This window comes from Schistocerca nitens, chromosome 6 (genome assembly GCF_023898315.1).
Source record: "Schistocerca nitens isolate TAMUIC-IGC-003100 chromosome 6, iqSchNite1.1, whole genome shotgun sequence".
In the NCBI taxonomy this organism is placed as follows: domain Eukaryota; kingdom Metazoa; phylum Arthropoda; class Insecta; order Orthoptera; family Acrididae; genus Schistocerca; species Schistocerca nitens.
The window spans coordinates 135,385,635-135,411,561 of NC_064619.1; the positions used below are offsets into that span (position 1 = coordinate 135,385,635).

Sequence of the window (25,927 nt, forward strand, 5' to 3'; positions counted from 1 at the left end):
TGTCTGCTAGTTTCTGCCGTAGTTTAAATTCTTTGGTCACATTGTGTTTGGCGATAGGTTCTGGTCCAGTGGGCACATTTAATAGTCCCCCAGTCACCAGAAAGTGTGCCAGTGTCAGCAGTTCTGTTTCATCTCCTAGAGAGATAAGCCTCAAGTTTACTGTAGCGTTGGTACTGACCATGACAGTGTAGGATTGTTCTGCAGTTAATCTTGATTGTCCCGACATTTTATGTAATCATTGCTTGACAGTGCCCACCACCTCTCCCACCAGCATTCCCACCAAGACACCCATGTTGCAGTGAACTTCCAGGTGATTCCCTTTTTGGCAAGGAAGTGATGGATCTCTGAGGAGAATAAATTCCATAGTTCTTAAAGTTTTATGTTAGCGGCATGAAAGGCCATCACATTGCTGGTGTAGAAGGTATACAGAAATCCGTGTCTACTTGCAAACCTTTGTAAAGCCATAAAAAATGTGTCATTATTCATATTGGAACAGAATTTTAAATGTGCTGCACATGTTGTTGCACAAGTCAGTAGTGTTATATAGGCTTTGTCCATGTTCATGCCGACCTTGATGTCAATAGGACCTGATGTCGAGAGGACCTACAAGTGTCTGTGCCAGTGACAGGAAAAGGCTTGAATGGTTTCATTCAATCTGTAGATGGAGGGGCTTCAGTTTGTTGTCCTTATGGAGTCTTCATGATCTTGCATGGTAGAAATGTATTTAAGACCTTCTTAATGGTTTGAAGGTCTTTAAATATCCAAAATTCTTTCCAAAGTTTGGGTAACACAATTGGGACACCAAGATGATGAAGAACAGTACGTGTTTGAAAGATGAGGAGCCTAATGAAGTGATGTGATCCATCAAGGACAAATTGATGTCATTTCTCTCTGGTGAGGCGTGAAAACTATAATCTATCTCCCAGATGAAGAAATCCATCTTCAATGAAAGGATCAAAGGTTCAGTTTTAGCATCTTGCAGCATAGGGTTACCATTTTGGAGTGTGTGGGTTTCCGGTGTGAAATGTTGATGTTGAACCATTTTGATTGTGTAAGTGTGTGCATTTGTGAATTCAACTGCTGTCAACGCTCCATATAGTTATCTTTTTGTCAAATATTATGTGTGAAGCAAAGGATCCGGCCTGTTGTATGAATTAGTCATCAGTAAGAACTGAATTTGGAAATGTCTATGAGGCTTGGAAGTGCAGTTTGTATCATCACATGTTTTAAGTTTTTGCTCTTTTCTGGGAGGTCATGACACACATTTGGAGTGCCAGATGGCCAGCATTCTTCTTGTTGTGCAAGCCATGGTGGTCCTTTCACGAAACATGCTTGGATTGGATGTGATTGCCGAAAAGTCCTTGTGTTAGGTGATCTGTTGGGTTATCATGTCCAGAGCAACGTCTCCAATGACCAGACAATGTATATGTATGAATGTCTGTCGCGCTGTTACAGATGAAAGTCTTCCATCGATTAGCATCCAGCCTTGGGTCACAGTAGCATCAGTCCACAACACTGCGTGAGTAATGCTGTATCCTGCTGCTGCACAGATATATCTTAGTAATTATGGTCCCAAAAGTGCACCTAAAAGTTTGAGATGTGGTAGTATTATCATTTTGACAGGTACATGTCTGTTCTTGCTAGAGGCTAAGTGAATTGTTGTGTTGCCTTGTAAAACACTGTGAGTGTACAGAGTTGCACCATGTGCTCTTTCCAAAGTGACTCAAAGTATGTGAATCTGAACATTGTGAATTTTTAGCAGTTGATGTCTGTCACCGGACACAAATGCATGGCAGTGAAGATAAAGTGGACACCCAAGTATTCCATTGTATTGTCCGAGTGTTGGATAGCACTTCATTCTTGTCAATTTCCCTACACCACATTACTTGGCATGATACTTTTGCCATGATTGACACAGGAGAGAATACTTCTAGTGGGTCGTAAAATTTAGCTACAGTCTTTACTAGTTTCCTTTTGGTAGTAGGTCCATCAGGTAATTTTTGTGACATCATCTGTGTTAATGTAGAAGCTGTCAGTTGCCGTGTTTCAGTATATGATTATAACTTGAGTATCTATAATAATGTCTCACCCTTCAGTTCTCCATATATTGTGTAACTGATTTGAAGTAGTGGCCTATTTTGCTAATTGAAAATCCAGTAACTTCATGAGGGCCGTTAGGTTATAGTACACAGCAATGGTTTCACTGTCGTCAACTGCGCCAAATCAAAGTCATCTATGAAACCATTGGTGGCTAGTATCTGTGCAGCAAAAGGAAATGCAGTCTCATGTCTAGAAGCATGTTCTTTCAGTGTTTCCGAAAGCAAGAATGGACTTCATGTCAAGACGAACAGAAGTCTAGTGAAACAGTAACTCATTACTTTGTTCATGGTACAGTAGTTTCTGTGGCTATAATAAAAAAAAACATTGTACCATAGAAATCATGTCATATCCCTGTAATCTTTGTGCAAGACAAGTTGCAGGAATGTTTGCGTGACATTGCTAATAATAGCCATGAGACGTATTAGGAACTGTAACAGAACGACAAGTATTTCTGGCAGAAGCTTTGATCCCAACTCTAATATGTTGTTGATCTCATGAGAAGATGCTTCGAAAATGACTCTCCACATTATTTTACCCAGTTTCTCCTTTTTAACTGCTTGATGCGGGAGGTAAAACATAGTGTTACTTGCTCTTCAGGAGGAGCGAGTTCTACATGCTTCTTGGTAATGTAGTCCAATATAAGACAGTAGTAAGTGCTCATAAAGGAATCATTGCTGAGATGTCTTTTATATAAACTACGAAATCTACTTTTTATGTTCAGTTGGTTAGTAGTTTGTAGAATAATATTTTGTTTCTTTGGTAGATGAACAACGTACCAGTGATCACGTACAAGATAAGGTGCCCGAAATTTTTGAAGGAGGAGAGACTCTTTATTGGTTTTTACTGTATCGTGATGCACAGTTATGCCAATTGTCTTTAGATCCCAGAACAGTCTCAATTAGTCACCTGTGTGCACGTGGGCCTGAAGTAGAAAGTTAACAACAGCTAAATTCCCACAGACAGCACAACTGCTCCCACTGAACATCCAACTGAATATGCTGGGAAACAGAGCAATGGATTTAGAAATGTGGATCAAAAGACTATCAGTAACAATCTTCCAGTACTCATCACTACCAATTAAAAGCTCAGTGGGCATATCTTCTTGACAGTCTGCCTACAAATCGGCAAACTGCAGTGTGTAGGCATGTGACATGTTCTTATTGTCTTGTGGGATTCTAGGCTGAGCCTTGAAGCTGTGGTCACTTTCGTACACTGATATAAGTTTATAGTGGAGATGCTGAGTCGCAGATAGGCACAACAAGAAGACTCTCACAATTAAAGCTTTCGGGCATTAAGACTTTCGTCAACAAGACACACACACACACACACACACACACAGCCCGTACACACACTACTGCAGTCTCAGGCAACTGAAACCACACTGTTAATGGGCCTATTATGACAAAGGCCTTAATGGCCAAAAGCTTGTGAGAGTATTTTTGTGGTGCCTGTCTGCAACTCAGCATCTCCACTATATGTTGAGTAGCAACTTTCCTTCTCATAATATTGTTACATTCCATCCTGGATTTTCCTTTGTTTGACTCTGATCTACTTGTAATACGGTATTTTGCAGTTAGCACAAAATACCCTACCCTTCTTCCCACAACTTGACACTTTGTCCTCAATTTATACATGGAAAACATCTGTTATTACTTTTAAATATCTGTTTTCATTCAGTGAGGTCAGTAATTTCATCACATTCTTGGACCCAGTGGACTTGTTCTTCACAAAAGTCAGAAAATGGACCAGTAATTTTTGTTTCCCTTGGGTAACGTGTGTTTCTGATCAGTGCGAACATGAAGGGCTGCAGCCTTGAGAGTGTAAGTCAACGTTTTATTGTCATAGTGGACCTTCTGTGAAGTAAGTGCTGCGTCCATTTCCGGCCCTGTAAATTCCTTCAACTGAATTGTGTCGCCTTCTGAATGACCAGTTGCCTTGACACGAATAAGCCAGTGTCAGCAGATATCATTAGGAAATGATCAATGGAACACGTAACTAACTAACTTAAAAAGTTCTGTGGATTTTTGGTGCTAGTATACAACCATAAGCATCTACACCTTTGCTGAGTGCCCACAAAGCTTGGATATGGTCATTGAAATTGATAAATTTAGAATTAAGTGAGTCTTCATTTGGATAGTGTATGAATTTAATAGATTTTGAATAATCCAGGTGAGCGTGTATAATTCTGTTTTTATCGCCATAGTGTGCTGTAAGAGTGTCTCGGTTTCTTCACATGTGTCAGAGAACTCAGCGAAACCATCAACTATAAATACTGTGGTCCACTTCTAAGCAGCAATGCAAAAATATGTGTTTATGAATGGTGGATATCGTGGGATCATGATTGATTAATTGCTGGAACTGTTCCCAACAAGGAGCTGAAGTCTCGACATCTCCAGAAAATATCCCAAGTTCTTTAGCGGGCAGTCTGATATTAGGTGGTGGAATAACTGAAGTGATGGTTTTAGCAGGTTGTCTTATTATTGATGGTGGTGTGAGTTATGGAATTCATCAGTTTCCCTTCTATCCCCTGTGACGTGCATAATAGCACACTTGGCTGAATCTATATATTCGTCACATTTTGACATATCAGCAGCATAACCAGCATCATCAATATGATCATGTATTTTGTTATCAAGACCTGTTGGTGTGCACAGTAGTTCCTGTAATTGATCTTTAGAATATTCATAATCTTCAGTGGGGGTTGTGTCTTTAAAGTTGTTCATTTTGTTCAAAATGCATGTAATACGAGGTGCATTCAAGTTCTAAGACCTTCGATTTTTTTTCTCCGGACTGGAAAGAGATAGAAACATGCGCATTGTTTTAAAATGAGGCCGCGTTCATTGTCAATACGTCCCAGAGATGGCAGCACCGTACGGCAGATGGAATTTTACCGCCAGTGGCGAGAATGAGAACTGTTTTAAATACTTAAAATGGCAACGTTTTCCTTACTTGAACAGCATGCAATCATTCGTTTTCTGAATTTGCGTGGTGTGAAACCAATTGAAATTCATCGACAGTTGAAGGAGACATGTGGTGATGGAGTTATGGATGTGGTGAAAGTGCGTTCGTGGGTGCGGCAGTTTAATGAAGGCAGAACATCGTGTGACAACAAACCGAAACAACCTCGGGCTCGCATAAGCCGGTCTGACTACATGATCGAGAAAGTGGAGAGAATTGTTTTGGGGGATCGCCGAATGACTGTTGAACAGATCGCCTCCAGAGTTGGCATTTCTGTGGGTTCTGTGCACACAATCCTGCATGACGACCTGAAAATGCGAAAAGTGTCATCCAGGTGGGTGCCACGAATGCTGACGGACGACCACATGGCTGCCCGTGTGGCATGTTGCCAAGCAATGTGACGCGCAATTACAGCATGAATGGGACTTTCTTTTCGTCGGTTGTGACAATGGATGAGACGTGGATGCCATTTTTCAATCCAGAAACAAAGCGCCAGTCAGCTCAATGGAAGCACACAGATTCACCGCCACCAAAAAAATTTCGGGTAACCGCCAGTGCTGAAAAAATGATGGTGTCCATGTTCTGGGACAGCGAGGGCGTAATCCTTACCCATTGCGTTCCAAAGGGCACTACGGTAACAGGTGCATCCTACGAAAATGTTTTGAAGAACAAATTCCTTCCTGCACTGCAACAAAAACGTCCGGGAAGGGCTGCGCGTGTGCTGTTTCACCAAGACAATGCACCCACACATCGAGCTAACGTTACGCAACAGTTTCTTCGTGATAACAACTTTGAAGTGATTCCAAATGCTCCCTACTCACCTGACCTGGCTCCTAGTGACTTTTGGCTTTTTCCAACAATGAAAGACACTCTCCGTGGCTGCACATTCAACAGCCGTGCTGCTATTGCCTCAGCGATTTTCCAGTGGTCAAAACAGACTCCTAAAGAATCCTTCGCCGCTGCCATGGAATCATGGCGTCAGTGTTGTGAAAAATGTGTATGTCTGCAGGGCGATTACGCCGAGAAGTAACGCCAGTTTCATCGATTTCGGGTGAGTAGTTAATTAGAAAAAAAAATCGGAGGCCTTAGAACTTGAATGCACCTCGTATTAGCTCCTCGTTCTCGCCTGTGCTCTTTTCAGGTGCTGTCACTGTTTGTTGCTATCAGTGTTTCCTGTGTCAGACATCATGAAGCGGCTGCAGTTGTCCAAGTGGGTTGTCGTAACTTGTAATTTCCTAAACAACTAATGGATGGCAGGACCAGGCATAAAACAATTTACAAGTGAAGTGTAAAATCTGACAGTCCATTAAAGTGCCAAATAATCAGCTGCAGTAGCAGTACAGAGCGCAATAATGGAACCAATTTGATTTGAAAATGGCACTATAAAATGTGTAGCACAATAATTCAGTTGACCTTTGCATGCGGGTGGTTGTCATTGGAAGTATTTGTTGGCTACGTGACATATCACTGCAGTCAGCCCCTTGAAGTGTTTGGCACATTAAGTGACTTCAAAAAATCATGGTGTAATGGCAGCAGTCATAGAAAGCTTCCTCGGTTTCGGCATCAGTTTTTATGTCATGAAAGACAGTGATTTTCAGTCCAACCTAACACTTTATTTACCAGTCACAGAACATACATCTTCAAAATGAGCATTTCTGATTTAGAAATATAAATGTCTTTGAATATATGTATCCAACATGTGCTATTATAAGTAGATACATTAGTCCAAGTGAGTTGCTGCCATCCGTAGATCGAAGCAGCTGATTGGGTAAGTTACCAGCCTTTGCTACATGGTCTAACAACCCTACCACAACAAAGGTCAAAATTTTAATAACAATTGTGGTGTTGCTCACGCTACTAAATACTGCATTTTCGGGCAACATCAGTCATATTATGTGGCAGGTGTCATTACAGCACAGTTAATACTCATTTCATGTAATAATGAAAAAACTAGGCACTCATCTTTTTGTGTTTCCCACGCTGGTCTCATATTATCATGGTTCAATCGTTGAAAATCTAGGTGATTATGATTCCAAGCTCGGATGCAAAGAGGCCTAGGTTTTATTCTGCTATATTCAAAAGTTTTGTAGACGCGCTTCACAAACCATTCTTGGAGATTAAACCTTTCAAAGTTAGCACAATAGTGATGTAAAAAAAATAATCAGCCTTCTGAATTTAAGTTACACTTCCTTTTAATTGCTTTTATTGCAATATCACGTAACACACAAAACATCACTTCACAATACAAAACATACTTGAAAACATCTTCCTCACAGTCACTGTTAAAGTTCACATTTTATAAGCGGACTACAATATGCGTCTTTCCAACATGACGTCCAACACTTGGACTCTCTCAAGGTCCGACTCTCTAACAAGTTAACAACCAACTAACTATCGCTTATGTGCCCAAAAATCAGAGTTACAAGTACGTCAAAGATCATAGTGACAAAAGAAAGAATACACATAAGAATAATATCATTGCAATATAAACATATCGATGTATCAAAAATGAAATCAAATCTGAATGTTGTCTCAGAAATATGTTAAGTAGTTAACAGAAATACAGTAGAATATTGCTGGTATTGAGAGGTTCAGATGAGGTGCCGTAATGGTTACGTAATTCAAGTACCATTACAATGGGACACAGTAGCTTCTTCAGGTCTTCTCACAATGGTGCAGCCTAGCAAGTTACATGTTTCTGAAAGAATATCTTGTTTCTCCTCTCCTTCCTCCTCCATCCCCTTTCTCAATGATTTGGTATCTGATATTCAAGACAGCCAAAATCATTGTAATTCCTGAGAATGATTCATATCATTACAGTTTTAATTATGTAACCGAAAAGTTACCCAGACTTCAAAATATTATAAATATGGATGAAATGCCAGTAATTCAAAACACTCTTGTATTAACAAATTTATAAAAAATAGTGTATCAGTGAAAAAGTTCTTGATATTGAAAGTATCAGTGGACCCGAAAGGCGTTCAGTATGCAGCAACAAAAATTTTTGATAATTTGCCTAATAGCATAAAATGTCAGGCAAGTAACAAAGTAAATTTTTAAACTGAAATCATTTCTCCTAGACAACTCCTATTTCATTAATTAATTTTCATTTAAAAATTGGTAGCCCGTAGAAAAAAAAAAAACATGTTTGTAAGTGTAGCTGCACAAGTAGGACTAAAAAATTATATGTTCGTTAATGTTAATGCCAAGGATGTATATGTGTCCTGTAAACTGACTCATTCCACATAATTTCAACAAAAAAGTTGTTCAGATGATCTGTGGAATATTTATCTAACTAACAAGGTTGATGGCACAGTAATAAGGTAAACGGGGTGAGGTTAAGGCCTAAGAGTGCCATGTTCCATCCCACATCCTGCACTGAATTTTTCATAGGTTTGTAGCAGAAATTTTGTGTGTTTGTTTTGACAGAGCCCTTCCCAACCCCAAAATTTCCCTCATTATTTTTATGCACCTTTTCTGCCTTATTATTACTATTATTATTAATGCTAACAATAATAATATCTGTTGAGATAGCAGCTCATTTCTCAATGTTTTTCAGAAACGCTGTGTTGACTTCTATAGAAATGAAAGTGACTTTATAAATTTCTCGGAAAGTTACAGAGGAAACATTAGCTACCTCGATAAGCTCAAGGTAAGTATATAAGTGTCTGATTGTAAGTTCAGTACAAAGTAATTATATTTTCATGAATAATGTATTAATTTTTGATTTCAGACAACATTATCATCAAAATTCCCACGTGATCAAAGTGATGGCATCCTTTGGAGTTTCATTTGTGACCTTGTGTGCCCTGGGGGAGGAGCTACAGAAAATGGTCTTAGTTTTCTGAATAAATTATTTGGCAGCCCAGAAATTCAAAATAGTAGTCCTGTCCCCTTGGATAAAGTGAACCTCCTAGTTCCCAGCATTCCAATGGCATCCTCGGCTAAATCATCACCTGTTAATTTGGCAGGTGGGAATATGATGATGAGTGCGGACATTGCTGCTGCATTATTTGGAAGCGGAAAGTTTCCATCGCCTACATCTCTCATGGGTTTATCTGCAGAAGCTAGTAGGTCTTTAATTGGATCAAGTGGTATTAGCAACATGTTTATGCCACCTTTGGGTTTTAAAATGGATAATATTAGTTTATTGAAACCTCTTACAAACACAGTTTCTAATCCAGTGGCAAGTACTTCAAAAGCTTCCAGTCCCGTAGCTTCCAGTCCTGTTTCAGACACTAGAAGTGCATCACCAGCAAAGACACCACAGACTGAACCTGTAAATCTGACAGCTGCAGAAAGTACTGAAAAAAATTCTACAATGATAAACATGGAAACAACATGAAACTCCATGTTTTAATTTTAATGTTGTAGTTATTATAGTATTTTAAAACTGTAATTTATATTTAACATTTTCTAAGCAGTTCACTTTCCCAAGTGACAATTTTCTATTTTGTTGACGTGTGATGAGGGATATAGAATATGGACCATTTTGGAATAGTGCAGGTAATGTCTGTACATTATGTACAGGCTGGATAATATGACAGGAAACACTTGTTTGATTTTTGTATTATTGGAATTCACTTACTTTCATTGAAGCAACAGAAATTTCTGTGCAGACATTTCTGGTTAAGGAGTTGTTCATGTCTCAGAATCTCCTTTAAGGGATTGTGTGGATAAACTGTGTGTTTATTTTAGAATTACTGGTAGGAGTCAGCCAGCAAAAGTGACCACCTGAGTATTACAGATATGTTAAAACAGGGCTGAGAATTGAGCACAGTCCCTTGTGCTTTACAGGCAGTGCTCTTTCTTGCGGAATCAAAGCACTTGACACACATCATCTCAGTAAGTCAGTATGACACTGTGTCTCTCCTTTCTCACCATGTCCGTATTGGTCCTCGTTTCCTTTTACTGCCATTGACAACGAGAAACATTTTACTGAAACAAATGTACAGTGATATTTTTATTATACAGTGCGTTTTAAGTTCATGTTATGTAATACATATGTGATAAAACTGAATGGCTGATGTAAGTTTTGAAAGGCAATATGAGGGGAAAATATGAATTTGCTTATGTAGGTTATGTAATAGTGACATTAATGTCATGGGGTTCTTAAAAATTTTGACTTCATTTTTGTAAATAAAAAATTCTTTGCTCTGAATAGGATATTGAAACTGGTGATGTAATATTTATAGTGGGTCAGTATTGGTAAGTGTCCTATTCTGATTTTCTGAGCTGTAAAATCATATGTATTCTCTGATGCATTTGATGATTTACCAGTAACAAAGTGATGGACAGTACAGGATGAATCTATCCCAGCTAGGTGGAAAAGTTGCTGTTATGGATCTTCTGGCTCTGTACACTAAATTATACATGGCTTAATTTTACCTGAGATTATTTTAGAAAATTTGAGTGTGTCCTGAGATGCTACAAGTGTTGTTGTGTAAAGTTAATGCTGATCCCTTTGAGTAGATATGATGATGCTATAATTTTTGAAACATTGGACCTGGCTTTATACTTTTTGGTGTATGTTGTTTTTCAGGCTTTGGAAAATCCAGGATGGAATGTAACAATATTATTTTTTTCATAATTTTCATAATATTGTTATTTCAGACATCATTTCATCTCTGTACCTAGCAGCAGACTCATTCTGCTATATTCTAGAAACAGTGGAAATATCTGTTGAAACTGAAGTAATGTCCTACTTCTTAACAACATTGTACCATTTTAGATTTGTATTATTTAGTCTCGTACTATTCAACACAATTTTTCCTGCCTGTGATCAAGACCTTAAATTAGTTGCTTTGTGAATCTGAGTAATGTAGTCTTCTGCTCTTTTCCTTTGCTTTATGCAACTTATACCTCACATAATTAGTTCTGAGAATAGTAAGAAAACTTAAAGTAATGTATCCTCCAATATTAAGCACTTGTAAAGGTGTGGGATGAGTATAAGACATCTTGAAGTGTGGGAAGTTTAGCACATCACTGAAAATATGCCAACATTACTTGGAAAACTGTGAATGAATAAAAAGATGTGCATCCAGAATATTAAAAATCATAGTTACTAAGACACATAGATAACAGCAATTGACAAGTCTGTTGTAAATAGACCTGGATAAATTAGTGCAAGGTAGCAAAGAAAATTAAATGATAATTCAACATATTACAGAAATATGTTGCATTCACATAACAGGCCCATTTGTGGGATACCATTGGTTAAGGTATAGGTTGCATTACTAAAATCACAAATTTAACAGTTTCTTTAAACAAAATTTTATCAGGAATATATTAACTATTACAGAAAAAATCCTTTTATATGTTAAACGGGATAGGGGAGGGGGCACCTATATGGAACACAATCATTCTTTATATCTCCCTTTAGCTTGAATAACAGCCTCCATACTGAAGAAATGTGGGGGCTTCTCGTAAGTCTTGCTAGGCACAACTCTAAGCATGTGAAGAATTGCAGGAAATTTTGTTATGGCAACAGTTGGGATGTTCTCCGTGTCATGTGAAAGCCAGTGGTCATTTCTCCTGTTGATTTTTGCATCTACCATGAAATCTTCTTGGAAAAGAGTCTGATTTGCTCCACTTCATTAATTTCCAACGAACACAGAAGAAAACTGCAGCAGCCGACTTGTTTTGCCCCATCAGTCTTGAAAAGCACATCTTTACTTTCCGTGTTTGGAGTTCATTTTGAATGTCCTCATTGACAATTCTACTTGTTGTTGGTCCACTTACACCATTAACGATAGCCACTGATGACAATAAATGCCTGGTATTCTCTAAAATCTGCATTCGACCTCTTTAAAAACTGCACTGTGACAGTTCAGACTTTCAAATGGCACTCCCTTGCCGGTACACAGAAATATTTGTTTAAGTGATGTTGAGGCAGATATTTTGTAGCAATATCGTGAATGGTGTCTTTCCATTAATTAAAGAAGTGAATTATACCTGCGGCTGAGAGACCAATTTGAAGGCCTTTGGCAGTCAAGCTTTTTTTTAAAATCAGATACAGTACTTTCTTTCAAGAACTCGGGCCTTATGAGATTAGGACTGGTTACTAAAAACAGTTGGAAGTGACCTCTGGTGGAAGCAGGGTAGGATGTTTAAATTTGTCCAAATTTTGGTCATGCACCCTGCAGAAGTCAGAAATGTGAGTTCAAGGATTACGTGCTAGAAGTTAAAACATAAAACAATTACTGTGGTAACGTCATCTGAGGAATAAGCTGTAACACAAATAATAGCTTGAAAAAATGAAAGTTGGTGTACAACAGTATTAATGTGAAATAATGACAGTGTTGTCCTAAGTTAGCATTGCCTGTATGGGTGCATCCTTTTTCAGCAGACACCACTCAGATCTTTTTATGTTTGAGGAAAAAACACAATGGAGTATAAGTACAATTACGTGAGCAGTATTAGAAAGAAGGAAATTTTGGAGCTCGAAAAGGCTGTTACACGTATTATTTTTGGCACTTTAGTTGAAGATTAACTTTTACATTTACTCAAAAGCAATTTTTTTGTTTGTAAATCCATAACATATACATATGCTTATCTGAAACTGTGTGAATGCATGAAACATTTGTTTGAAAAGATTTCTTTATAATGTAAGTGGCAGCAGAAAGGTTTTTCTTTCATGTGCCAAAAATAGCTGATTAGTGGTGACAGTGAGCATTTTGATTTTTTCCCCCCTTCCACTTGCACACGTCAGTTTACTGGATGTTTTAGGCAGCTTAACTATGATGCCCACACCTAGTTATCACACTACAAATGTAAAACTCGCAAAAGTAGAGACTGAACAAGATTATTTCAGCAGCCGAGTCACTGGACTCAGGAGTGTGGTTTAAATCGCTGCAATCCATCATGACCTCAATGTTCAGAAAATAAGTTGGTGAATTTCAACTGTCCTGTAGTATGTGAGAATTTGTCAATTTCCAGTTGAACACTAAAATTGTTTTCTAGGTATCGTTCTTCTATAGATGTTTTCTCTTGTCAGTGTGAAAATCATGTGAACTGTCTCATTTAAGTTGCTACAAGTAAACAACAGGCTGGGGACGGCTATACAATATGATATATGAACTCGTTGCTTTCTTGATATGGCTTTAAAGAATTCTCTTTTGTCCATCTTGCTTTCTCTGGCATCTGGTTCATTCCATTGCTGCAGGACAAAACTACTACTTCCTTTTATTATGCATGTCAGTGTCTGTCTGTTCATTGTTTAGGGAAGTTGTGAAGAAAACTGACTAAGGATAATCATATTTGAAAACTGAAGTGACCAAATATTTTTCTTGTAAGTGACATTTTATTGTGTTGAATGATTCCAGCAAGTAAATGGGTTTCTTATGCTGTGAGTTTTTCTCATTTTTTCTACAGATTATCATTGATAGACATGCAAGTTACTCAGTAATTCACATGCAGTATCAAAAGTATTTATCATGGTTGCCTTTCTGTGGGAGACATAAGTAAGTTCACTGATATATTTTTTTCTTGTGGCTGTGTGAGCTTTTATAAATTTGTTCAGTGTTCTATAAAATGATGGTTCTGGTGATTGTGAACAAAAGGGTTGTCAGCATATCGTCTGTTTGAAACAATTATTGAGGTTTAAGAATTAATTTGAATGTAAAATTTGCCGCAGAACTGTTTATTTACCATTTATGTCGAAAAATGGCAGAAACTGTTAAAATAAATATGCATTTCTCAGGTTTGTGTGGACGTTTTTACAGAACTTTAAAATTTTTACAGACCGTACTACATCCATGCTGTGGTACTTCACACACTGAATGAAGATCAGTTAATTTAACTCTCATCACTCTCGCCGTAGTCAGTTCTCTATTCTGATGATTGTACAAGCATTGTAGACCTTTGATGCCTTTTTTACCAGTTGTATTATTAATTGTTTCACACAGTAAGTTGTGTGCAGTTAAGGAACATTATTTAGATTTTTGAGCCTATTTAATAAACCCACATATTTTATCTCTGGATCTTCAGCCAATGTTTATTAACAATTTTTCTGGCGTTATGTCAGCATGAGTGGGTGGAATTGTTTGAAGTTCACCCTCCGTTTGTGGTGGCTGACAGGAGTTGAGCCCTCTTCTGTAGATTTATGTGCCTGTCGTGAAAATGTGAGAGGGCTCTTCTCTGGTGATTACTGATGTGGCCAGAAAAATTGTTGAACTAACATTGGTCAGAATTTTGAGGCAGAAGCCAAGAGTCATCAGTAAGTGACCATGAAAGCCTCAACAGTTTTGTACAAATCAGCTGTTAAAATTTTTTTTAAGTAAGCACACCTGATGAAATCTCATATGATCATGATCTCTTAATTCACCTCTCTTATTTCTTCAGTATCAGACTGTAGAAGTTAGCGTATAAGCTTCCAACGGTCAACATGTTTTTGTCTGGTTACGTTTATGATACTGTTTGGTATTTGCTTGTGTGCTACCTTATAAGGGGCTGTTTGCGTATAATTTTGAAAATGTAATTGTTTTAATACCTACATAAAATATTTTGCTATTTTTGCATCTTTCCTTCTCAAATTTTCTTAATGACACACTGTATTGCCATTTTAAAAAAAAAATATGGGAAGCAAGTGTGTCTGTAGTAGTATTTGTTATGATCAGTTCATTGAAAGTTTTTGCCACATAAAATATCAGGTGCTGTTAGCATGCTGTATCAAATATTTCACATCCACTGTTGTTTTGTCATTATACTTTACTGCTAGACTGTCCTGAAAGTTTACTTTGTCTTCAACATAATTGGCAGGGCAAATGTGAAGTAATTATGAAACAAAATACTTAACATTGTATTGGTTTCAAGAGAAAATTCCTGTTGTGTGTGCCTGTCAATTCAATTAGAAATGTAAGATCTCATACCCACTGAGAATCCTCAAACTCTTTTACCACCTCCTCACCCTTTTATTTTTTATTTTTTTTAATGTCCGTGAATAGTGTTATGTCTTCACTCATGTTTCGAATACAGATTGACCCAGAAGTCTGTTAACATTTGAAAATTCAGTTCTTCACAGTAAAAACTGACATACATGCTTGAAATGACAAAGTGTTTTATTGAAACAAAAGAATGTGCACAAAACGACCAACAGGGTGCTTCATATGTTACAAAAGCAGTAATTAACACAACAGTTTGTTTTTAGCAAATATAGTGTTCATTATAACAAATGATCAACATGTTGGTTGTCTTCATCAGCAATACCTGTATTTGAAGGACAATGTTGTGAACAACACTGCACAGCCTATCTTTAGGTAGGTTAGAAATTTCTGTTAGATCTTGTCTTTTAGCGTCCCTAATGAGGTCAGGTGATCACGATAGCCTTGCGACTTCCAGTTAACTCCACCACTACTAATTACACAGGTTGAAGTCTGGGAACCTGAGAGGCCAAGCATGGTGGAAGTGGTGGCTCATCATGCAATCTTCATCAAATTGTGTGCCCAAGAAATCTTTCAGGCATGTAGTAATGTGGATTGGAGTGCCTTCCAGCAGGTATTTATCAGCCAGGCTAGGGATGGTGCAATTTCATAACGTATTGATGTACCTTGCACCTGTCATGCTGACAGTTTGAAAAGTAGCACCCTGCATTTCCTAGAAGGAAAAGGGTCCAATCACAATTGATGTAAATCCACCCACACGACAACTTTCTCATCATCCTGTGGGGTTTCCACAACAGTTCTAGGATTTTTGGTTGCCCAAATTATGCAGTTACGGGTGTTTTTGTCCTTTTGAAGAGGAAGTATTTCGGAAAGAGGATTTTCCACCAGGCATAAAATTGTTGTGGCAGTTACAAAGCATTGTTTCACAGATGCAAGGATACATGACTTTCACTATCTTGAGAGCTACGTGATAACTCAGTTTTGTTGCAGCACTATTATGCACTACATGATTTTCTTCCTTGTAGTGCGTCCCCGGGAAGAGTTAGAAGTCGAGGAAAAAACCACATGATGTGTAATCAGTAATAGTAATAATTTTAAAAATTATTCTTACCTCTTTCTCTCTGTTTTGTCTTATCCAAGAAGTTTGGCTTTCCTTTTTGTACTATTCAGATTGATGACAGTGTCCTCATGAAACAGCTGGAAATGTCATTTTACATTAATTATACTTATTCAACACGTATAATTTTATATCACAAAACTGAGTGCCAGTTTGTTTATCAATAAAAAAAGTAATTTTCTTCCTAATGTGAGTTGAAGCGTAAGGATTCATTAAGATTTTCAGTTTGAGCATCTTAACTGCAGCTATTTTCTTCTCACTAATTTTGTCTTGTTACTACAAATAAGACCTCAGCATAGACAATTATGTCACAAAAAGTCAGTAAGTAATGTTGCCGTGTGTGTGTTGGTTTGAAAAGATAGTTGCAAGAATGGATAGGAAGCTTGGGTGGGGGGGGGGGGGGGGGGGCACTTGTGGCTGCCAAAATAGTGGAGGCAGGTACAGGCAAGAACTAAGAGCACTCGTGCCCACAGTCACTTTTGCCCATCCCTGGTGCAGATGATGAAATACTTGTGTCTCGCTTGTGATCATGAAATTGTGATGCAGGTTGCAATCAAATACCTCTCCTTTGTTTACTCTGTGTGTGATGTTTGCATGCGGAAGCTGAATTTTATTGGAAGACCTTATTCTCTCATTCCATAAGGATTCTCTATAACATGAAAAAAAAGTACAGAAGAAAAGCAATAAACAATTATTGTTATTGTCACTGTCTGCTGGAAAGAGAGAGAGAGAGAGAGAATGTATGTGTGTGTGCTGTTGGGTTATTCTGATAGAAGTGAAAAAATTTTGTATAACACATAATTATATAACTGCATATGAGGACAGATTGCTACTCTCCAGATAGAAGAGACTGCAGACAGGCACATAGGAAAGGACGACCCAGTTTTGCCATAACAACAGGAGCAAGTCAAATGAAGGTATTTGTAACAGAAAGAAAGATCCTATTTTACTTCACTTAAATTTCTGAATTGATAAGGAGAATTGGCTTTATTTGTGTCTTGAATATGACTCATTAAGTATCAGTGGTGGCCAGCAGATATTTCATAATTATTGGTTTTGTTACACTGCCTTTATTTTGTTTGTAGTAGCATATTTTACCGAACTTTAACCAGATAGAAAATTTAAAAAAGAATGCTACTTGAATTAGTATTGTGTGGTGGTTTTTCACATCACCATTTGCTAAAGTAATGATAAAACATGTATTAAGATAGATCACTACTTGGAACAGAAAAAGAGGCAAACTTATCAGGGTGCATCACTGAGTCTGAGTGTGTCCACTAGCTGTTTGCCGGAGGCCTTTGTCTGAAAGCTACGTAGTTATTATCAATTTCTGTTCATCTGTATGCTGTTCAAAGTGGCTTCTAATCAGTGAGTAAGTGGTCTGTCGTATAGCCTGGATTTTCCATTGAAAATAATGGTCCAAGTTGAGCTTAGGAAGTAGTCCAAGAATTCTTCCCATAAATTTACTGAATTATAAAATTGTAAACTATTTTCTGAATGAAACATGCCATCTAATTTAATTATTCTCTTTGTGTAATAAAGTTTCACATATTAACGTTTATTGTATTTCATAATGTGTTGAATAATGGTATACATTATGTTGAAGGGTTGTCCCTTTCTTAATTTGAGGAACTTCTGATTTTGAAAACTGATTATGTTTAAATATCAAAATCATGAAACTTCATTTACTGTCTTATATTTTTGCTTCGGAAATTTGTTCAGTTTTCTGTTAAATATTGCAAATGCCTCATTGTATAAATTGTGTTTGTCTGTGGAATGTTTGCAATTGCTTGTATCATTAATTTTTTAAAAAAATGGTGTGTGTAATGTAGGAGGAAAAATGGTGCCATGCTTGGAAAGAACAACAGCTGGATGAAATTACTACACTTTTTAAAAGATGTATTTCACAGTTGCGTACACATTTCATTTTGGTTGCTATACCTTCCATGTTGTGGTATCAAGTCATTTCATTTTATGTGTTGTATTCATTCAGCAATTTTTGGAGACCGAAACTGTCCACCAAGTTGATGTTAAAACTCCAGTTTTGTTGCTGTCTCTTCAACGTGCCATGTCTAACACACCAATCGACAGCTGCATTCAGTATGCATAAACCATCTGAACTAAACTTATTTCTGTTTCTTGTTTTTTATTTTATCAGTCCTGTGGATATTACTGTTATATGAAGGATATCTTTCGTGACAGTTTTAGTGGTTGTGACTATGAAAATATGCTGTGTCCATCATTATCTTGATAATAATCATACATTTGTGTTTTTATAATTTTTCCTGTTGCAGTGTTACATTTTATACAGTTTTGTATTTGCTGTAATAAAAGTAATGTGTTTTGTAAGATTCTTTAAAAAAAGGTTCATGTTATCTGCCTTCTTCTTTTGACAACCCTAATGAACATTCAAGTAGTTGGATCAAACAGGTAATGATGCCATATTAAAATATTTTCATGATTTATATTGTAATACTGAAGTATGTTAGCAACACTTCCATGTATCAGACTGAATGCATTCAAAACTGGTCATTAAAGACTGTGACACACTACTTTTGCTTCTGCAGTGCCCCATATATATATATATATATATATATATATATATATATATATATATATATATATATATATATATATTTCAAATAGTTATTGTATCCTGATCATATTTACATAAGTACACTATTAACCTATTAACCATATTATACCCAAACCCGGTAACTGGTGTAAGCTGATGTGATTAGTAGTGTGTGTACACACTGTTTGCTGTCAATTATGATCATCAATAATGTGGTGGATGCACATATTAAAATGCCAGTGTTGCCCAAGAGTTGAATCAGTTATTATATTATTACAGTGAGAACTCTTACATGGCTAGTATAATGTGATGTATGATAGTAAACAGTAATATTTCTGTAATTATGTATAACTTACACTGAACCACAAGAAAACTGAAGTGTTTGTAAAGAAAATAATATATTGTTTAACTGCATGCAACCAAGTCAAGCCACAGACAAGCATTGACTAAAAATCTAAGTTCTTTATGTAAGCTGAACAAAAGTTCTGGCTTTCAAAGTTTACATCCTAAAAGATTTGTATCACTGCAGATAAACAGTAATTACTTGCATGATAAATCTGTTCTCTTCCCTGTACTTGTCAAGTCAAGGAAAGTTTGGACTTAGTTGTTGACAGAAATTGAAGGTCAAACAATAACAGTGAAGTTTGTTGGAGCCGAGTGTCAAAAGACAAAATATATCAAAGCTGTGCTGGATGCAACATGCACAAAGATCAGTGCTGAATGAATATTATGTGAGAATTTTTATTGATAGCTAGAATTTGGTAGTATTATATGCTAGGTCTGTTACGTGTTTCTGTTTTATGTCAATATTTTGCCCACATATCTAAACTCAGTCAGCAATGTAAGGAAAAGGTAGATTGCCACTTACTGTTAAGATGACACATTAAGTTGCAGACAGGCATAATTTAAAGACATACATTTGCTTTTGGGCACAGTCTTCATCAGAAAAAGAAGAGAAACTCACACATTCATTCAGACAAGCAAGCACACCACATGCACACGACTGTCCCATATCTGGCAGCTCGGTCACTAATGTGTAGGAGTCTTTTAATTCTACCTGTCTGCAACTTAACATCTCATCTTAATGGTAAGTAGCAATCTATTTTGTCCTTGTATTGTTAAAGTTTCAGTTTGCGGATTATACATCTATATTAATCTTAAAACCAGAAAGCAGAAGAAATTCCTGACTAAATCATACAGTATAGAAAGTGGTTCAAAGTAAATGGATTACCTCTGAACTTATATCTTAAACCCCTGTGGTACAGCTCAGGATCAGTATTCAAAACCCAGGAAATAACTTTAGTCACAGAAATGAAGACATAACAAAAGTTACGTCTGTTACATTACTAGGATTAAATAGAGTTTAAACTGGAGTACACTTGTTAATTATCTTGTAAGTATATGATTAGATTAGATTTACTTTCATTCCAATTGATCCGTAGTGAGGAGGTCTTCCAGGATGTATAGAACATGTCAGAAAAACAACAATACATGAAAAATATTTAAAACTAAAACAAATACGCTAATGTACCATTCCACAGGTCCCAAGTGGAATGATTGTCATTTTTTAATGAACACTATATGAAAGAGTCATTTTACCAATACTAATGCACTGAATTTAAAATAAAAAAGTTTATTTATTTATTTATAAGGTAATAAATGTGTAATACAACTACTATAATACTTATTTACAATGAACACATTACTGCACTGAAATGGTGCAGAAGTTATATTGTACTTATATATACACACACACACACACACAAATTAGTTGGTTTTACTGAGAAATTCATCAATGGAGTAGAAGGAGTTGGCCACCAATAAATCCTTTAGGCTTCTCTTAGACTGAATTTCATTGGTTGTTAAGCTTTTTTTGGCTGCTGGCAAGTTATTGACAATGTGTGTTCCTGAATAATGCACACCTTTTTGTACAAGACTAAATGACTTTAAATCCTTGTGAAGATTATTCTTATTTCTAGTACTGATTCCATGAATTGAGCTGTTGGTTTGAAAAAAAGTGATATATTTTTAATGACAAATTTCATTAAGGAATAAATATATTGGGAAGCAGTAGTTAGTATCCCTAGTTCCCTAAACAGGCTTCTGCAGGATGTTCTTGAGTTCACACCACATATAACTCTTACTGCACGTTTTTGTGTCCGGAAAACTTTAGCTTGGCTTGATGAATTACCCCAAAAAATAATCCCATATGACATTATTGAATGAAAGTAAGCATAGTATGCCAGCTTTTTCATTTTTATATCCCCTATGTCTGACACAATTCACATTTGAAATAGAGATTTGTTGAGATGCTTCAGCAGTTCTGTGGTGTGCTCCTCCCAGTTGAATTTATTATCAAGCTGTAATCCCAAAAATTTAACACTGTCTACTTTTTCTATCTGCTTTTCATCGTATGTTAAGCATATACTCGTGGGACACCCCTTACAAGTTATGAACTGCATGTAGTGTGTTTTTTCGGAGTTTAGTGACAAAGAATTGGCTAGGAACCAGTGATTAATGTCCACAAATATTTTATTAGCTGATCTTTCTACGACTACATTTGATTTGCTATTTATTGCAATGTTTGTATCATCAGTTTTGAATTTGCAATACAGATACAGTGCTATTGACATGGCCACACAGAATACAACGTACCATCGTTATTATGATTTAGTTACATACTGAAGCTAAGCTGCTGAAAAGAATAAACATGTGTACTGCACATCAAAGATAATCATGTTTGCACTTTATTTTTTTTTAAAAAAAAAACAGCATGCGTATCAGTTACCGTATTTACTCGAATCTAAGCCGCACCTGAAAAATGAGACTCGAAATAAAGGAAAAAAAAATTCCCCGAATCTAAGCCGCACCTGAAATTTGAGACTCGAAATTCAAGGAGAGAGAAAAGTTTTAGGCCGCACCTCCAAATCGAAACAAAGTTGGTCCATTGTAATATAAGACACAATTTAGGTCGAATGAATGACGATACACCTACAGTAATTTGGTTCGAGTCGTAAGCTTAGCAGTTAAGCTTTACCAGGTAGCCCTTGCTATGCGTCAGGCGCTCCGTCCGTATTTATACGGGTACTCTTCCTTTTTCACGTGCTTCGTCTGGTTTGAATCGATTGCTTATTTTGCTTTGATCGCATAAGTGGCGTTTTCTTTGTTATTTACGTTACTCTAAGCTGAAAATGCATTACTGTACTGTGTTATGCATTGTTTGTCGCATTCTGATAGTGTGTGTTTACGGCCTGTCGCAGCTCGCGGCATGGCTTGCTTTTGTGCGCGCTACCGTCACTTACAATTAAAAAAAAAAGAGAGGAATCATTTCATCAGCGAAACAATGGCAAGAGACTGCTATTTGTTGTTACTTAGACTGCTGCTTTCTTTGATAATGATCAACAAGAACCAAATAGTAGACTGCGTATGATAGAACATGTTCTGAACGAGGGTTAGGCGAAAATTTTTCTCCGTTTGAAAATATTTGCGGCCGTTTCTTTAGTACATCAAATTCTGCACAGAAATTAGTCATCTTAGATTTAAAAATCTAGTCAGTTGCCGTGCTTCATTTCTGACTGCATCACTATTAGGCATAAGAATAATATGAATATAAACATGACACGGTACGTATATTCTTCCTAGTTTCGTAGTTTATTAGGCAGACAGGATTTAAATGAGATAGCAGCAAACGCGAAAGAATACATGGCAAAATGTTTATATTCGTATTATTCTTATGGTGAAGAGAACACTGTATGTGATTCACATTTCATCAGGTTCCTATTAGCAACCATCTCTCCTCACAGGTAGGGAAAAATTCAGAACGTAGAGTTGGCCATATTGACAAACATCCCAAAAAGTCTTGCCAGTCGGATTTTCGTAGTACATTGAAATTCTGCTACATTCGAAGATGAACAATACGGAATTTGTATTTACTTCGTTGGATAATGTATGAAAATGTATTGGTTGAAACTCGGGGGGAGAAAAAAAGCTCGTCTTCTACCTTTTTTTTAATTATTTACTGACGCAGAGGTTCTGGCGCCAGTATTTATCTTTGTGCCTACGAAGCATGCCTGTGTAACGCTACATATATTCGACGGCAGAAGTTAGTTGTGGCGGCACCTACCAACATTTTCAGAACTTCCGCTTGCTTTCCACTCGATTTTTTTTGGATTACAAAAACCGAAAACAAGTGCGGCTTAGATTCGAGTAAATACGGTATTGAAAAATCGTGATTTGCACACAGCTGTATTGTCACTTTGCTAAACAACCAATTTTAGTCATAAACACCATTCTCAGGTATAATACAAGGTGTGTGACAACACTGAGTTACCTGGCAATGTTGTGTCGTTCTACTTGTGTAGACCAGTATGTTCATCCCTTCCAGATGCTCAGTCCCAAGTTTCAGCTGTTTACAGCCACCACACGATTTTTGAGAGCGCCATCAGTAAAGTTGTGTGTAACCAAAAATGGAACAGCGGAATTTAGAGCAACATTATGCCATCAAGTTTTGTGTTAAACTTGGTAAACCAATGAGTGTGACCTTTGAAAAGTTGAAACAAGTATATGGGGGAACTTTCATTATCAAGAGCACAAGCTTTTCACTGGCAGAGTGAGGAGTGGGACTCTGATTCGTCTTGACTGAAAAAAGCTTGAATGAGCAAAATTAAAGATCAAAACAATACTGATTTGCTTTTTTGACAGTAGCAGTATCATGCATAAAGAATTTTTTCCTTCAACACAAATTACCAACCACGAAGATGTCCTTGAAAGGCTTAGGAATTGAGTGAGACTGGACATTGCAGACAAGTGGATGCTGCTTCATGACAATGCCCCATGTTACACGGTCTCTTCCATCATGGAGTTTTTTACTTCAAAAGGCATTCCTGATATTCCCCACCGCCCCTGTTCACCTTATCTGAATCATTATTACTTTTTCTTTTCTTGAAACTGAAAAATGCCATAAAAGGATGTCATTTTGGGATTCTGGAGAAAATTCAAAGGAATGCGAATGACGTGTTAAAGGCCCTACCAGCTGAAGCCTTTCAGCACTGCTGCCAAGACTGGAAACTGACTGTGCCCATCTACAGCTTTGAAGAGGACAATATTGTTGTCTGAAAACAAAATAAAAACTTTGGTAAATAAAAATTAGTCTCATTGCTTTTCTCACACACCTCATATCACAGACTACAGCTCTTAACTGGCATCATGTCATAAATCAACAAATTAATCCAACTATAAACCTGGAGCACTTATAGCATACAATAGATCTTGGGTGAAGCAATTGGCAAGATTACTAATCTTGAGTCTGTGATTGAAACTGGCTGTTTAATAAAGTGACAATACAGCTGTGTTGAAACAATGATTTTTCCCCAGAATTTATAGAAGCTATAAATCATTTCCTCCTCAGAATAATATACGTCAATTACGACGGACTTCTTTCGCAATGTAATATTTTGCTGTGCTACCAAATGCAGCAAGTTCTTTTCCTCTTTTTGTCGAGAAGTAAATGAAAGCTTCTTTTTTCCATTTGTCAGCACATGTGTAAAAAGCAAAAGAGAGAGCGAGAGAGATACCTTGTTCCTGTTCAGCCTGGCACTTCATTTAGCAAATCATTTCATAGCAAACAATAGCTTTTCCAGGCAAAAATCAGGTAATGAATTCAGAAACTGATTGTAAGTGGATTCTCAACAGATAACTTAATTGTGAGAATTTGTTCTGACGTCTCCTTAAATGCAAAGTATGGAGAAATTGTTCAACCTCAAAGAAGTAAGCAGTAGATGGCATTCAAATGTACTAAAATGTTGTAGAGAATAAAAGAACGAGCATGTATGTTCTGTGTTTCACTTTTTGTGGATATATCTTATCAACCAGAGCAGCACAAGTGCTGTATAGTAGTCTCCACACAATACAGATAACTGATCAGTGTGTGTACAGTCTCAGAATTTTAGAGTGGGAGCAATGCAATTGTATAGTGAGGTACAGTAGAATTTAATTTATGAAACCAGTTGAAATTACAAATTACTGTAAGCAATCACATTTATATTATACTTTCTGCTACGTGTTTCAGAGTATTATACTTCCATCATCAGGTGGCGTTATATCAAATAATAAGACATTGATGTGTTGTATGACTTTGGTTAACTTGTTTTTCAGCAAAATACAACTGGGAAAGGAGCGTGTGATCACTGAAAGACAGTACCACTACCCAAAACGTGTTACGTATAGATCATCTATGTCTTATTTATTGACATAAATATAGTGTACAGCGTGCTTCATGGCCTTGTATCCCATGCAAATAGATGTGAAACAGTGTTGGTTCTTTCCAGTGACCAGATGCAGTATTAGTGGGCAATAAAAAACGTGACTGCTTCGTCTGTTCTGTATCGAGTCAAATGCTGGTGCCGATTTCAGGCGCCACTCCGTAGGATTAGTGGTGAAGCGATGGACTAGTGTGGTCCAGTGACGAACTGGTGGTCAAGAGAAATATTTTATTAGACTTCAGTTGCACATAACACCATTGACAATGTGAGGCAGTCATGCCTCACTCCGTCATGGCAGGCAGGTGATGGCTAGCAGGCAGCTGGCCTCCACCCTCACAAATAGGTACGTTCATCAATGCCCTGCATTTCTGATGCCTGGCCTAGCAGTGGCCATTGGGCCGAGGCCCTGATGTCAGCAGTGCATTTCTTTTTCATGCTGCATTCTGCTGTCGAGTGCCTGCACTGAGGCAGCTGAAGCCCAGCTCGCATCTGCCACTGAGACGAGGGAAGACTTGCGCACGGGACATGGCCTGCTACTCCCTGACAGGAGTGTGGCAGCAGCTGGTCAGTAGTGCAGGAGGTCAATGGCCCAACCCAGTCTCTAACCTTTGGCTTCAGCTGGTGGTACCCAGTCATCTTGTTGTATAGTGTGGCATTGATGTCATGGTGGTGCTGGTGGACTCTGAACAAATCTACCTCAAAAGTCACAGCTGTTTGTGTGGTACCAGGGCAAATTTGTTGCACTAATACCCAGACCCTCGTCACTTAGTTCATGAGATAGTTCCTGCCCCATTGTGGTGACACCGTTCTGCCCGCTCCGGCTATTACCACTGTGCAGTGTAGGTTTTGACGAGCACAGCTAGCCCATTGTGTAGTTATTTTGTGTAAACGCTGCTATACATTGTGTGTTACCGCACTGCACTTATGAGCCAGTGGTAGCTAATGCACTGATTCATGGCATCTTTCATTCAAAGTCATACTTAAAACTAGATATCGCCACTATAAGTCATATGAGTGAGAAATAGTATGCTACACA

The 25,927-nt window shown here is 37.4% G+C and overlaps 1 protein-coding gene across 3 annotated transcripts in view; it reads left to right on the plus strand.

Moving 5' to 3' along the window:
- Positions 1 to 15,116, plus strand: part of LOC126262191 (MPN domain-containing protein) — a 151,327-nt gene extending 136,211 nt beyond the window's left edge. For 2 of the 3 annotated variants that reach the window (XM_049958605.1, XM_049958606.1), the window contains exons 9-10: positions 8,618 to 8,710; positions 8,792 to 15,116. In XM_049958605.1, coding sequence (XP_049814562.1) covers positions 8,618 to 8,710; positions 8,792 to 9,403 — 705 coding nt within the window. In that variant the 3' untranslated portion in view covers positions 9,404 to 15,116. The remainder of the gene's footprint in view (positions 1 to 8,617; positions 8,711 to 8,791) is intronic. The other variant, XM_049958607.1, reaches the window with a different exon arrangement.
- The last annotated feature ends 10,811 nt before the right edge of the window (positions 15,117 to 25,927 follow it).